The 14,709-nt window shown below is 43.9% G+C and overlaps 1 protein-coding gene across 1 annotated transcript in view; it reads right to left on the bottom strand.

Annotated features, from left to right (window-relative positions):
* Positions 1–13,084, bottom strand: part of SLCO3A1 (solute carrier organic anion transporter family member 3A1) — a 490,487-nt gene extending 477,403 nt beyond the window's left edge. Inside the window, exon 1 of the mRNA XM_040414195.1 lies at positions 12,615–13,084. Coding sequence (XP_040270129.1) covers positions 12,615–12,785 — 171 coding nt within the window. The 5' untranslated portion in view covers positions 12,786–13,084. The remainder of the gene's footprint in view (positions 1–12,614) is intronic.
* Between the last annotated feature and the right edge of the window lie 1,625 nt (positions 13,085–14,709).

Genomic DNA, 14,709 nt, shown 5'->3' with positions numbered 1-14,709 from the left:
CTCCAAGACAGCATTAGTAATCTCAAAATGACAGCAACATACAGTACAGACCAAAAGTTTGGACACCTTCTCATTCAAAGAGTTTTCTTTATTTTCATGACTATGAAAATTGTAGATTCACACTGAAGGCATCAAAACTATGAATTAACACATGTGGAATTATATACATAACAAATAAGTGTGAAACAACTAAAAATATGTCATATTCTAGGTTCTTCAAAGTAGCCACCTTTTGCTTTGATTACTGCTTTGCACACTCTTGGCATTCTCTTGATGAGCTTCAAGAAGTAGTCCCCTGAAATGGTTTTCACTTCACAGGTGTGCCCTGTCAGGTTTAATAAGTGGGATTTCTTGCCTTATAAATGGGGTTAGGACCATCAGTTGCGTTGAGGAGAAGTCGGGTGGATACACAGCTGATAGTCCTACTGAATAGACTGTTAGAATTGGTATTATGGCAAGAAAAAAGCAGCTAAGTAAAGAAAAACGAGTGGCCATCATTACTTTAAGAAATGAAGGTCAGTCAGTCAGCCGAAAAATTGTGAAAACTTTGAAAGTAAGGGCTATTTGACCATGGAGGAGAGGGATGAGGTGCTGCGCCAGATAACCTGGCCTCCACAGTCACCGGACCTCAACCCAATCGAGATGGTTTGGGGTGAGCTGGACCGCAGAGTGAAGGCAAAAGGGCCAACAAGTGCTAAGCATCTCTGGGAACTCCTTCAAGACTGTTGGAAGACCATTTCAGGGGACTACCTCTTGAAGCTCATCAAGAGAATGCCAAGAGTGTGCAAAGCAGTAATCAAAGCAAAAGGTGGCTACTTTAAAGAACCTAGAATATGACATATTTTCAGTTGTTTCACACTTGTTTGTTATGTATACAATTCCACATGTGTTAATTCATAGTTTTGATGCCTTCATAGTCATGAAAATAAAGAAAACTCTTTGAATGAGAAGGTGTCCAAACTTTTGGTCTGTACTGTATATGGTTATGGGCAAAAGGACGGCAGCCGGTGATAGCAAATGACCTGTTTTTAAAACACACTGTACTGTCAAATTTGTTATGGTTTTTAAAATTAAAAATAGTCCAAAATTATCCTTTTTTGGCTGATGCTATTTTCTCTGTCTTCTAATCTGCAAAATGGTGGCCATTATTTTGAGCCATTCAAGGGGGTTGAATCACAAAAGTTTTTAGATTTGCCAAATGGGAAATTCATAATGAATTTGATTTATGTAGAGTCTATTTACTCATCTCCAGTCTCCTAAGCAGGGCTTTTTTTCTGGCGGAACTCACCGGAACGGCGTTCCGCCACCTTTTGACATCGCAGCCTGCGATGTATCAGCGGGGAGGGACTGGGAGGAGGAGCTGATGTAATGACCGGCGTCACGCACAGGGAGGAAAAAGGGAAAGCCCTGCCCAAGGGAGAGGGAAAGGTGGTGACCCCTAACTCACCTTGCGGCTGGCACCTGACTGCCCTGACGTCCCTAGACGGGTTCCTCACCCGTGCGGCGATCACGTGCCTAAACCCTGGCTTTCCCTAAAATGAGCCCTAGATAGTGAACGGGCCGGTGGGATCGCTAGTCCACACCACTGTCACTAAGAGGGAAACACCAGGGAGAGGACAGACAAAACAGACAAACACATACACCCAGGTGGGCGACCACAATAGACCACAAAGGTCCAACAGGGATCCGGAGGGTAGCGTTCTGGACCAACTACCAGAGAACGCAGCAACACAGCTCCAGAGGGTCAGAATAGATGTCCAGGCAGGAAGCTCTATATCTGGCAACCAGAGAAATGTTAGAGGGGAATATAAGGAGGTTGGGAGTGCTGGACAAGGAACAGCTGAGGAGAAGGAGCTACGGATCCCTGAGTGAGCCAAAAGGGTTTGCAAAGCAAACCCAGAAAGCTACCTTAAGGAAACAGCCCTATCTTACATAGAGCGTGCAGCCAACCGCTGCGACTTCCTGACCCCGGGTATAACGGAGTCAGGCGTGGTTCTTGACACCCTCGTGACAGCTGTGGGCCGGTACGTTCACTGTGCTCCGGCCCCGCAGCTCCAGTAGAGACTTATAAAATGTGTAATTAAATGAATAATGATTCATGCTGCCCCCTCAGTAGTATAACTTTCAATATATTGTACTCACAGGGCTACTGTTATCGTAATGCAGGCCGGCCGGGCAGACGAGCAGCAGCGTCACTGACTGACGTCACGTGCCTGCGCCGCCTGCTTCATTCATAAAGTAGGCGGCGCAGGCACGTGACGTCAGTCAGTGATGCTGCCGCTCGTCTGCCCGGCCGTCCTGCATTACGATAACAGTAGCCCTGTAAGTACAATATATTGAAAGTTATACTACTGAGGGGGCAGCATGAATCATTATTCATTTAATTACACATTTTATAACTGTACTGGAGGGGCAATGGGGGGTCTGTGGATGACACTGTTATGGGGTGGGGGTCTGTGGATGACACTGTTATGGGGTGGGGGGGTCTGTGGATGGCACTGTTATGGGGTGGGGGGGTCTGTGGATGGCACTGTTATGGGGGGAGGGGGGTCTGTGGATGGCACTGTTATGGGGTGGGGGGGTCTGTGGATGGCACTGTTATGGGGTGGGGGGGTCTGTGGATGGCACTGTTATGGGGTGGGGGGTCTGTGGATGGCACTGTTATAGGATGGGGGGGTCTGTGGATGGCACTGTTATGGGGTGGAAGGGGGTCTGTGGATGGCACTGTTATGGGGTGGGGGGTTTGTGGATGGCACTGTTATGGGGTGGGGGGTCTGTGGATGGCACTGTTATGGGGTGGGGGGGTCTGTGGATGGCACTGTTATGGGGTGGGGGGGTCTGTGGATGGCACTGTTATGGGGTGGGGGGGGTCTGTGGATGGCACTGTTATAGGATGGGGGGGTCTGTGGATGGCACTGTTATAGGATGGGGGATCTGTGGATGCCATCCCCAGATCCTCCACCCCATAACAGTGCCATCCCCAGATCCCCCATTAACAGTGCCATCCCCAGATCCCCCATTAACAGTGCCATCCCCATCTGGGAGGTTTTTTTGCTGGGCTGGACTTTTATAGCCCCCCCCCCCCCCAAATTTTACTTGCATCCCTGTTCTCTAAAGGGGCGGTTTTAGGGGGCGGTCCTAGGGGTGGGTAGGGGGCGGTCCTAGGGGGTGGGTTTATGGCGGGTAGGGGGCGGTCCTAGGGTTGGGTAGGGGCGTGGCCAGGGGAGGGGGGGTGAGTTCCACCACCTTTTCTCTGAGAAAAAAAGCCCTGCTCCTAAGCATTTTCTTTACTTCATGCTCACACTGCAAATCCTATTCTTCCTCATGTGTATCTTGTTAATTCATAATTTCAAAATAAAAATGTGTTCCTTGAATGTCAGGTCTGGATGACTGTCTCTCCCAGAAAATTTTCCTTTAACTATCACCTGTTCTGAGTCATTGAAAAAATATTTTTTTATGAAGGGAATGCCAGTAAAATTATATACATTCCTCAGACTCTAGTAAAAATCTAAATTAAATCTTGGAATTGCTCCATTTCCCGCAATAGCATATATTATAAAGGTTGCACAGGAGGCCACCACCAACTGCAAATATCATAAGGGGAAAGGACAAGGTGTGCAGTTGGATTATTCTAATAAAATGTAACTTTTATTTTATTTATCTAAAACTAAGATATAAAATCTGGGATACTTTATAAAGATCCTGTATTCACAAACTCCTGCACATTTGATAGACAGGGGCTTATTGACTGAAACCAAGTCTTTCATCCACATAGAAACCAGGATATTCCACAGCCCTTTAAAGAGAGTCTGTCACCTACTCTTAGCGTTTTAGACCGCTCAGATCGCATTGTAGAGCGTTTGCCCCCCATTAAAATAGTACCTCTCCTGTGTCTGTCCCACATAGAAATACTGAAAAAATACTTTACAAAGTTATGCAAATTAGCTGTTGCAAGTGCCCAGGGGCGGAGTTCCTTCCGCAAGTGCCCAGGCCCCTTAGCTATGTGCTCAGATAACCGCTCTCCTTGCAGTCTTCTGACCCACCCTCCTCTCCTAATTCATCTTCCTCTGGCTTGGAGATCTTTCGTGAGCTCCGGCCACCAGCGGGCCCACGCATACGCAATGCGCTGCCCACTATGAGCAGAGGCAGTGATCTTAACAGTGTGCATGCACAGGCCCAGCTGTGACCGGCGCTTGTGCAAGATCTCCGAGCCTGAGGAAGAGGATGAAGGAGGAGAGGAGGGTGGGCCAGAAGAATTCAAGGGGAGTGGTTATCGGGGCACATAGCTGAGGGGCCTGGTCACTTGCGGATGTAACTCTGCTCCAGGGCACTTGCAACAGCTAATTTGCATAACTTTATAAAGTACTTTTTTTTAGGATCTCTATGTGGGACAGACACAAGAGAGGTACAATTTTAATGGGGGCAACAGTTCTATAACCCAATCTGAGAGGTCTAAACGCTTGATGTTCCTCACATAAGGATGTGAACTATAGTGCAATATATAGTTCTGAAACTATGAATTAACACATGTGGAATTATATACATAACAAACAAGTGTGAAACAACTGAAAATATGTCATATTCTAGGTTCTTCAAAGTAGCCACCCTTTGCTTTGATTACTGCTTTGCACATTCTTGGCATTCTCTTGATGAGCTTCAAGAGGTAGTCCCCTGAAATGGTCTTCCAACAGTCTTGAAGGAGTTCCCAGAGATGCTTAGCACTTGTTGGCCCTTTTGCCTTCACTCTGCGGTCCAGCTCACCCCAAACCATCTCGATTGGGTTCAGGTCTGGTGACTGTGGAGGCCAGGTCATCTGGCGCAGCACCCCATCACTATCCTTCATGGTCAAATAGCCCTTACTTTCAAAGTTTTCACAATTTTTCGGCTGACTGACTGACCTTCATTTCTTAAAGTAATGATGGCCACTCGTTTTTCTTTACTTAGCTGCTTTTTTCTTGCCATAATACCAATTCTAACAGTCTATTCAGTAGGACTATCAGCTGTGTATCCACTTGACTTCTCCTTAACACGACTGATGGTCCCAACCCCATTTATAAGGCAAGAAATCCCACTTATTAAACCTGACAGGGCACACCTGTGAAGTGAAAACCACAGGGGACTACCTCTTGAAGCTCATCAAGAGAATGCCAAGAATGTGCAAAGCAGTAATCAAAGCAAAAGGTGGCTACTTTGAAGAACCTAGAATATGACATATTTTCAGTTGTTTCACACTTGTTTGTTATGTATATAATTCCACATGTGTTAATTCATAGTTTTGATGCCTTCATAGTCATGAAAATAAAGAAAACTCTTTGAATGAGAAGGTGTGTCCAAACTTTTGGTCTGTACTGTATATATTATTATTATTTTTTAAGATACTATGAAATAAAGAATTGTTTTTAATGGGAATATTAAAGGCTCTGTTTGATTTGGAATATTTATTACGTGTATTGAGCTGTTCCCAGTGATGGGATAGTTTAAGAAATAAGGGGACGTATAATAAATGTACTACATGTTAATACATCTACCCTGGAGCTTCATTTTAAACATGTTTCCAGCCTAAGGCCTCATTCAGTTTTCCGAGTCTGTGAAAAATCTGTCCGCGCTTCAAAGAAGAATTCGCTTTTAGTTCATAAGTCTGTTTTTTGCCCTCAGTGTGTCATCCATATGAGAGACACACTGAGAGAACTCGGAAGCCATACATGTTGTGTCAGTGGCTTTTCACTGACCCATACACTTTATTGGACAGGTATGGTCCGCATCATGGACCATAGTATTGTATGTCTCCATGATTTTTCCACTGAACCATGGTCAGTGCAAAACAAAAACCAATGGGTATGTGTGCTTGCTGTCCACGGAAAATGCAGAAAAACTGAAATGTGAACGAGGCTTAAATGTTTTTCTGTTTTCAGCCATTAAGCAGCTGATGTTATATAGGACATGCTGGACATTACAGTGATCTATTACAGATGATGGGTTCACTGGTTGCTTGTGGTTCTTTTATTACATTAGTGAGAAAGTTCCTGTCTGTAGCATCAGGAGACCCCCATAAGGCAGCTCTCAGTACACGGCATATGATCTGCTCTTGCTCAGCATGCTAATAGCCAGGATCTGTTCCGCATGTCACCAAACTGCTTACTCCTTTAAAGGAGATGTGAGAGAGAATGCAAGATCCATGATGTGCTCAGAACTGGGATCATTACAGCTCTCGCATCTTCAGCTTCCTGCAATAATTTATCACTCTGCTCCAGGATGATTACTTATAGATTATTTGAGGACAAGCAGAACAAATCTTCCAATATTTGACAAATATAAACATAAAATTGAAATCACCTTCCATCCTAGCTTGTGATATAATGCTTTTTTTCTATCAAATACGCCGATAAATCAAATCACATTTTTAGAATGGGTAGCAGACATCTGTAGATGTGTCCCCCCCACCATAACTTGGGACGATTAAATGGCCTTTTCTGATCTCTGACCTATACACGACAGTCAATATACTTTGAATTCTTATCATATACTCTGCACAGAGCGTCTGATCTCCTCTTTTGCATATTTTTTTAAGTTTTTTTCTTCACCACCGGACCACCGACGGCATACAGAAAGGTATCGTTTTTGTCGGCGTCATCAACCCTATCAGACGATATGCCTGGTAGGGTAGCATTGATCTGGGTGACAGAGCCTCTTGAGTTTCAGATTATAGATCCAAAGCCGATTTGTTCAAAACTTTGAATGCTGTTCGGAAATTCCATACAAATGTATGGGTTCCAGCGAGGGAAATTCGTTATTACCGAAGTCTCGCGGGACTTCGATGAATAACTTAGGGATTTGATTTTTCAACTTTAAAACCATTTTAATACATGGATCAGAAGCTGACTTCAGATCCAGGTTTTAAATTGGTTTTAAAGTTTAAAAATCAATGGCCGAAGTTAGTCTCTGTACAGCATTAAAACAAAGTTTGGAGTGAATCGACTTCGGATCTAGGATCCGAAGCTCAATTCGCTCAACACTAGCAATAACCCACTGTCTATTAGATTTAATGCAAGGTACTGAGCTAATAAATGTCATATCTCACAAGGTGGGTTCTCTATTATTTGAGAGGAAAGGGCCCATATACGGCTCTTGTATGGGGTCCTCTGCTGTCTGTATCCACCTCTGTGCACTACTGTGCAACAGCATGAACTGTAGTGTGAACCAAGCCCCATCTAGATCCATACATTAAAGTTTTTTTTTAGGAAGTAATTGGTGACCTACTCTGAGGATAGATTATCAATATTTAATGTGGGGTCCAATGCCTGGCACCCCTGCCAATCAGCTGTTTCATCAAGCAATGGCCACTTCCTAGGCCACTGACATCAAGTTCATTCAAGTGCATGGGGCTAGACTGCAATACCAAGCACAACCGCTATACAGTGTACGGTGCTGTGCTTAGTATGCTGTGAGGGGGCTGCAGTGCTCATCCAAACAGCTGACCAGTGGGTGTACCAGGTGTCAGACCCCACCAATCTGATATTGATGACTTGTCCTCAAGATATTATACCGCCAGAGAACCCCTTAAATATTTCCTTATTTTCCAACGGAGAAGAACAAGCAGCACCGCGTATTACCAAACTCATGGGATGGGATAGTCTGGTGCACGCAGCTTGGAATCATGGCTTGGAATCCCAGACAGTATAGTAAAGGAAAACCGCGGCACTCGTTCAATTCTTGTAATTTATTTAATAATCTGAATCAAACATGGCAACGTTTCAACTATGTTTTAGTTGTCAAGCCTTGACAAAGACTAATACATAGTCAAAACTTTACCATGTTTGATGCAGATTACTGAATAAATTATAAGAATTGGAAGAGTGCCGCGGTTTTCCTTTACTTTTCTTATTTTCCAAGCCATCAGATATCGATGACTTGTCCTTAGGACAGGTCATCAATCTTGTACCCCTAGAGAACCCCTTACATATTTCCTTAATTTCTAAGTCATCAGATATGAATGACTTTCCCTGAGGCTAGGTCATCAATATTGTACCCCTAGAAAACCCCCTAAATATTATACTTATACTGTCTCTACCATTCAAGGTACTAGTTGGCTTGCATACAGGTTTCTGTTTCTTGTCAGGCCTGAATATACAGTAACTGGAGTGAAATTTTGTTAGAAGAATTTGAGAATTATATTAGCGGTGTCTTTGTCTTTCAGAAAAGGGAATTTGTACTTTTTCCCATCTGGTCTTGTCTCCCATGAGGAACAGTCATGTCATATATTAGAAATGAATAGTATGACAAACTGGAAGATATATGATAGGCTACAGATATACAGTATAGACAAACAGTGTTTATACTAATATATATATATGAACGAGCTCGCTCATGAAATATTTACATGTATCCATGAATCATTTATATATTTACAGCTGTAGGTAACTACCATATGATTGCTCTTACAGCACTTTGTATCATTACTTATGCGATTCAGTACAGCAAAAGCTTTCTTAAAATAGATGATATTGTCTAATTATATGGTATATTACAATGTACCAGTAGCCCTCTTCATCCTGAATACATTATCTACATATAGTTCCTGACAGTAATATTTTCAATACATATCACATGCAACGCTGGACTGGCCAACCGAATACCAGAGGATCCTCCAGTGGAGCCAGACTCTGATACCATGGTGGGTACAAAGGTACAGAACAAAGCACATTTGGAGCTAATCATTTGACACCAGGGTCTATTTCTTTTAATCAAAACCTATTAGACTTTATTGTGACATAGGGGTTGGGCCCTGAGAATAATTTCCTCTGGTGGGCTCAAGGAACCCCAGTCCGACACCGGTCACATTTTGATATATGAAGTCTCTTTGGTGAAGATACTGTACATGTCTGCAAACTACATGAATTCTATTATTTCAGCCCAATTTATAGATTTAGCAGAATTGAATAATTCATTTGGAGTAAATCAGTAGCGTAACTACAAATGTCTGGGTACCACAGCCAATTTTTTAATGCCCCCTTCCCCCCCCCAGGAACTTTTTTGCAACCCCCTCCTCCTGTGCCACCCCTACTCCTGTGGCTAGTTAAGACCACTCTTTGTTAAGGGCCCCTTACAATACAATCTTTTAGTCCTCCTCCTGGGTGGGCCCCTTTTGAGTTCGGGCCCCAAAGCAGGCGCTTCCCTTAATAGCTACATCCCTGGATTAAACCATCATAATATCACAGTGTTTTATCTATGATCTTACATAGGGCGTTTTGTGTTAGTTTGTCATTTCAGCTCCGCTACACCTATATATACACCTCACTGTGAATTTCTCAACTTAAATTGTAAATTAAAGTTTTACTCTTCCGTCATGTTCATCTCTTTTTCACCTGTGTTAGGGGTAGCAAGGGTTCGGAGGAAACACCAAATCTAGATGTTAATATTAAAAGTAAACAAGAACTATAGCTGTCCCCACAGTTTTTTGGCCTGCAGCCTTTTCTGCATGCTCCTGACACAGTGTTGTAGAAATCCTGCAGAGAACAAAGGGACTCATCTCCTGCTAATCTGGTCCCTGCAGACTGTCAGAGGAGCAGGACTTTGCAAAGAGTGGTGCTTAATGATATTTCTATCCTACAGCAGACAGGTACAGCAAGGAGGCTCCTGCTTCCACTACGTGTCCCAGGGAAGTGAGGAGAAGGAGGAATGACATGGTTGACCTAAGACACTCTGAAAATATTTCTTTATATTTCTCTGTTTTAACTGTAATATGAGACAATATAGGACTCAAAGATCAAGGATGGAAGTACTGGGATTATTTTTTTGTGCATTTTCAGTGTTTAGTGTTCCTAAGTATTTGGGTAACTATATGCAGACAAGGCCATAGTTATAGGGGGTAAAAATGTAGTGATACCCAGACTCCAATGCCCAAAGACTCCTATGCCACATAATGACACTAGTAATATACTAGCATATAGTAGGTGGGGACACTGTATTACAATGAGGCCCCAATAAGGTAAAAAATAAATAAAACAAAGGTTCACATTAAAAATCACTTTAATAAATAGCTGGTAGCGGTGTGCGCCCCGTGGCCGTGCTGCGCCCTGCAAATTGCAGACCGCAATGCACAAACACTGACCGTGGGGAAGTCGCAGCAGATCCCGGACCCATTCACTTGAATGGGTCCGCGATCCGGACGTTCCCCAAAAAGATAGGACATGTTCTATCTTTTTGCGGAATGGAAGTCCGGGACGAAACCCCACGGAAGCACTCCGTAGTGCTTCCGCAGGGTTCCGTGCTTTCGTTCCGCACCATTCAGCATCTCCGGATTTGCGGACCCATTGAAGTGAACTGGTCCGCATCCGTGATGCGGAATGCACACGGAACGGTGCCCGTGTATTGCGGATCCGCAAATGCGGTCCGCAATACGGCAACGGGAAGCGCACGTTCGTGTGCAGGAGGCCAAACTTATAAACAAAGCGGGTTGCTGCAGAATATTGGCTGTGTAGTCTGCACCACGCTGTACTATTTTCTACATAAAGGGGCTGTCTGGATTGATGATATTGATGACCTCTCGGCAGGGTTGGTCATCACTATCGGATCGGTGGAAGCGTGAATCACAGGCTGCCTCACATCAATAACCTGGATATAGATAATAACCTCTTCTCGTTCCAACAAAAAGGCTGACTCCTTTCTAGCAAACTTCAAAATGACACCTGATTTATTGTGCAATTACTAAACTGGCTATTTGTCGACAGTAAGCAATTCTTCCCACTTGGCAAAAATTTGCCGTTCATAAATGGAGTCCTTAATAGCATTCCCTTTAACACTTTTTTATTCCTTGTTTTTTTGTATTTTGAATAGAGAAGCATTAAAAGGCATCAAACGGCTCATGAAGAATATAAGGGCAATGACCGGCCAACAAACAGTTGCCACTAAGGATTTAGTCTGTGCTTTGTGCCTCTAAGCATGGACATATTGCAACCGTTATACAATATCTAATAATATCATGAGGTGACGTCACTCACTTTTCAAGAAATGCAGGGCGCAGTTCTTAACTACATAGTCCAAGAGAAAACATAACAGAATTTGCAAATTATTCCACCAATACAGAATTTTAGGCCAAGTGTTCAGCCAGGGGAAGCAGTACATGGATGATAGGACTGAAGCGTGCCACCGCTGACTGCTTAGGACCACTTCTGGCTAGGGTTACATGCAGACTTTGCCAACGTAGCGCTATTGAACAGTAAAATACAATGCGATCAAAGTGACAGCATGACTCATTATCGTTTCAGGTAGTCTTGGCATGACTGTCCGACGAAGATGCAGCAAGCTGCAGCCCTATAAGCGATCGAGGTTTCTGCCATGTAGATCTGACAGGCTAACTCGGCAGATATTTGCTATCCGCAGGCAACTTGTCATTCGACAGAGATTGTTTGATACTTTATGCTCATAATAAATGCTTTTAAGTTTTATTAGGCCCATCAATAACTTGACACACAGACATAAAGGTTTCCTGACGATCAGAGGTACCAACCAAGATCAACCACAGATGCCTCGAAAGGAGTTCTGATCTTCCATTCATTGCAACCTTCATATTTCTGCATTGACCTACATGGGATATTATCTTGATAAACGCTATGACTGCAGTGATGGTAATGAATGACGACAATAATCTTGGCCGATTTAAAGAAGAAGAAAAAAAGATTTTCTTCAAACCAGTGACATGATGATGATCACTCAGGCCAGAACACATGGTCAGTTCAGCAGGACCTTCTTGACATCTATGGCATCTTTAGACAGCTAGACAGACAGGTACATTATTTCATGGGACCAAGGTCTTTGGTATTAGAGGGGCACCTAACCCTGAAATGTCTACATGCAATATCTTTTCAAACCCCTTCCTTGACACCAGCATTCCTGTTAGTCCTTGTCATACAAGTTAGGGCACAGATTGCAGTAAGGGATGTGTCCTGGGTCTCCAAATCTTTCTGTACCTTCAGTATATACTTCTCTGGCATCAGCTCAGGAGAACTTGGCAATCATCACACTTCAAGAACAGCAGCAGCTGCTGGAGCAGTTTTTCATCTCCTCATGAGAAGTGCAACTTACAATACACTTGTATGCAGCAAACAACTTCATGCCCTGCTTTAGGCACTGGTTTGGAAAAGTGAAAGGCTAGAAAACGTGCCATAGACTGGCCAACTCGCCACAAAAAGCTACAGACATCAGCCTACAGCCAATGAGTATACATAACCATCTAAGTATCTGTCTATACATAATGCATAATGCCAACATACTAGATTGCATTACATGCATGCATCCTGGGCCCCTCACCCCATAACAAGTTTAGCAAGTACTTAGACATATGGATGTATTACAGGGTTCTCTACACTGCATTGACATCTGCAGATACTTCCACATAAATTGCAAGTAACTCCCCTTGCCTATTGCAGTGGATGCTGGCAGCCAACCCATCCTTATGCGTCTCTTAAAAGACAGAGTACTAGTTGTCTGCCCCAGTCACACTGTCCTTATGCAGCACTTGGGAACCTGAGGAGAGAGTATCATGTGTGCACAGGGCTAACATAATGCGGTGACTTGACCTAGCATCAGGTACTCTACATGTGCTGCCTGCTACTCACCAGGTAAGCTCCTACAGTGCCCTGTGCCAGCATCAGGGCACATTCAGACACTAGGAAGATCTTGATGTTTAAGAAGCAAGATGCCTTCTTTTTCTTCTTCTTCCCCTGAGCCTCATCTCCTTGAACATCAGCAGTCCTTCCACTGGAGCCCCTGGTCTTCTTACCCTGCATCCCCCCCTGCAGTGAAGATGACCTCTTCTCTAGCTTGAATGTCTCAGGGTAAGCAGCAGCCTGGCACAAACCTCTGGTGTCTCCTTGCTTTTAATGGTCTGAAGCTGCTGTTGCTGCTGCTGCTGCTGCTCCACACTCCTCCTTCTTTGCAATCACAAGAGCTTAGCAAGAGCCAACCCCAGTGCCTGGTTCTTCCGCAGCTTTCCTCTCCTTAAGAAGCAAAGGGAACCAGTGAAGGGACCGGCAGCTAGCTGGCAGAGGGGGAGAGCAAGTCTTCAGCTTCCACATGACACACTGTAGTCCCAGGCAAATGGCTGCAGGCCACACTTGCCTGCTCCTATGATGAACTGACAGCACTCACTGCTGACCTCTAGTGGCTATCAGGCTCTCCCTGGAGATGCTACAATTCCCACAGACTATGTTACAAACTCTCACTACTGCTCTGTATACAAACAATGTGTTGTTATAGTTACTAAGGAGAGAAGTTCAAATTATTCAAAAGAAACATAATAAACAAATAATTGCATGAAAATGATTTAATGATTTTTCTGTGAAAAGTTAGAAAGTGGAAAGGGGGTAAAACTGTCCACAGATAAAATCATTATGCGTTATCTGTTAAAGAGAACTATAGCCTAAAGAAAGAAAGAAAATACAATGCAACAGCACTCTGCAAACCAAATAAAGTGCAAAAAAGTATTATGATGCTAATGCTACGCTTATTAAGTAAATTTGAGATTCTTGGCAAATACATTCTGTACAAAATGATTTGAGCCCGTCTGCCACACGTCAAGGCGATCTCTAACACTAAAAATTCTACCTGTTATGTGCCATAATGGCTACCATATAATTCAGGGAGTGCAGGTTCCACATGCATGCTGGGCCCACTCAGATCTTTATTTTTGGTGCCAAAATGGCCTCCATTGAATTCAGGGAATCCAGGTGCCAACATGCATGCTGAGCCCACTCTATACGGTACCTCTCCGCTTCCAAATATTTATAGAAAGAATTAAAGGGGTTCTTCGGGCATGGCACTTAATTTGTAGCTACTAACATGTGGAAGGAAGATCTTTTACATGGTACTTACTCGTCCCTGTCTTCTCCGATGGCGTCAAAACCGCGGGGTCAAATACGGATGTAGCCATTTGTTTTATTGCAGCTGGTGAAGAAAAGAAGAGGCCTCATCCAGTCAGAACCCTGGAGGAAGAGCCCGCAGTGAGTGTGTGCGAAGCGGAGACGGCCCCATCGGCTGAGCCAGAGAGGGATAAGTACATTCTAAAAGATCTTTCTTACACAGGTTAGTTACAACTACGAATTAGGTGAAATGCCCGGAGAACCCCTTTAAACTGCATCACACATTTTACTAGTAAGACCCTCTTTTAGTGCTGGCCTTAAAGGGTTTTTTGGAACTTTTATATTGATGGCCCATCTTCAGGATACACCATCAATATCTGATCAGCAGGGGGTTTGACACCCTGAACTGCCCCCCTATTTGCTGTATCAGTGCAGATGGAAGTGAATAGGAGTAGCACTGCAGTAACCAGCTCCATCCTCTACACAATGGACGGAGCTGTGTGCTTACGGAACTGACTTCCAGCACTGGAGCTGCTGCAGAACAGCTGATCGGCAGGGGTGCAGGGTGTTGGACCCAGTGATTCTCAGTATAGACCATCAATACAAAAGTAAGGCTTCTTTCACACTCGCGTTTTGTGCGGATTATCTGTAACATAGCCAAGACGGATCCGTCTTGAACACCATTGAAAGTCAATGGAGAACGGATCCGTTTTCCATTGTGCCAGATTGTGTCAGTGAAAATGGATCCGTCCCCATTGACTTACATTGCATGTCAGAGCGGATCCGTTTGGCTGAGTTTCATCAGACGGACACCAAAACGCTGCAAGCAACGTTTTGGTGTCCGCCTCCAGAG

Source organism: Bufo bufo, chromosome 1, assembly GCF_905171765.1.
Source record: "Bufo bufo chromosome 1, aBufBuf1.1, whole genome shotgun sequence".
Lineage (NCBI taxonomy): Eukaryota > Metazoa > Chordata > Amphibia > Anura > Bufonidae > Bufo > Bufo bufo.
Note: the sequence above shows the minus strand (reverse complement) of the source record. Positions and strands in the feature narration are given on the sequence as shown.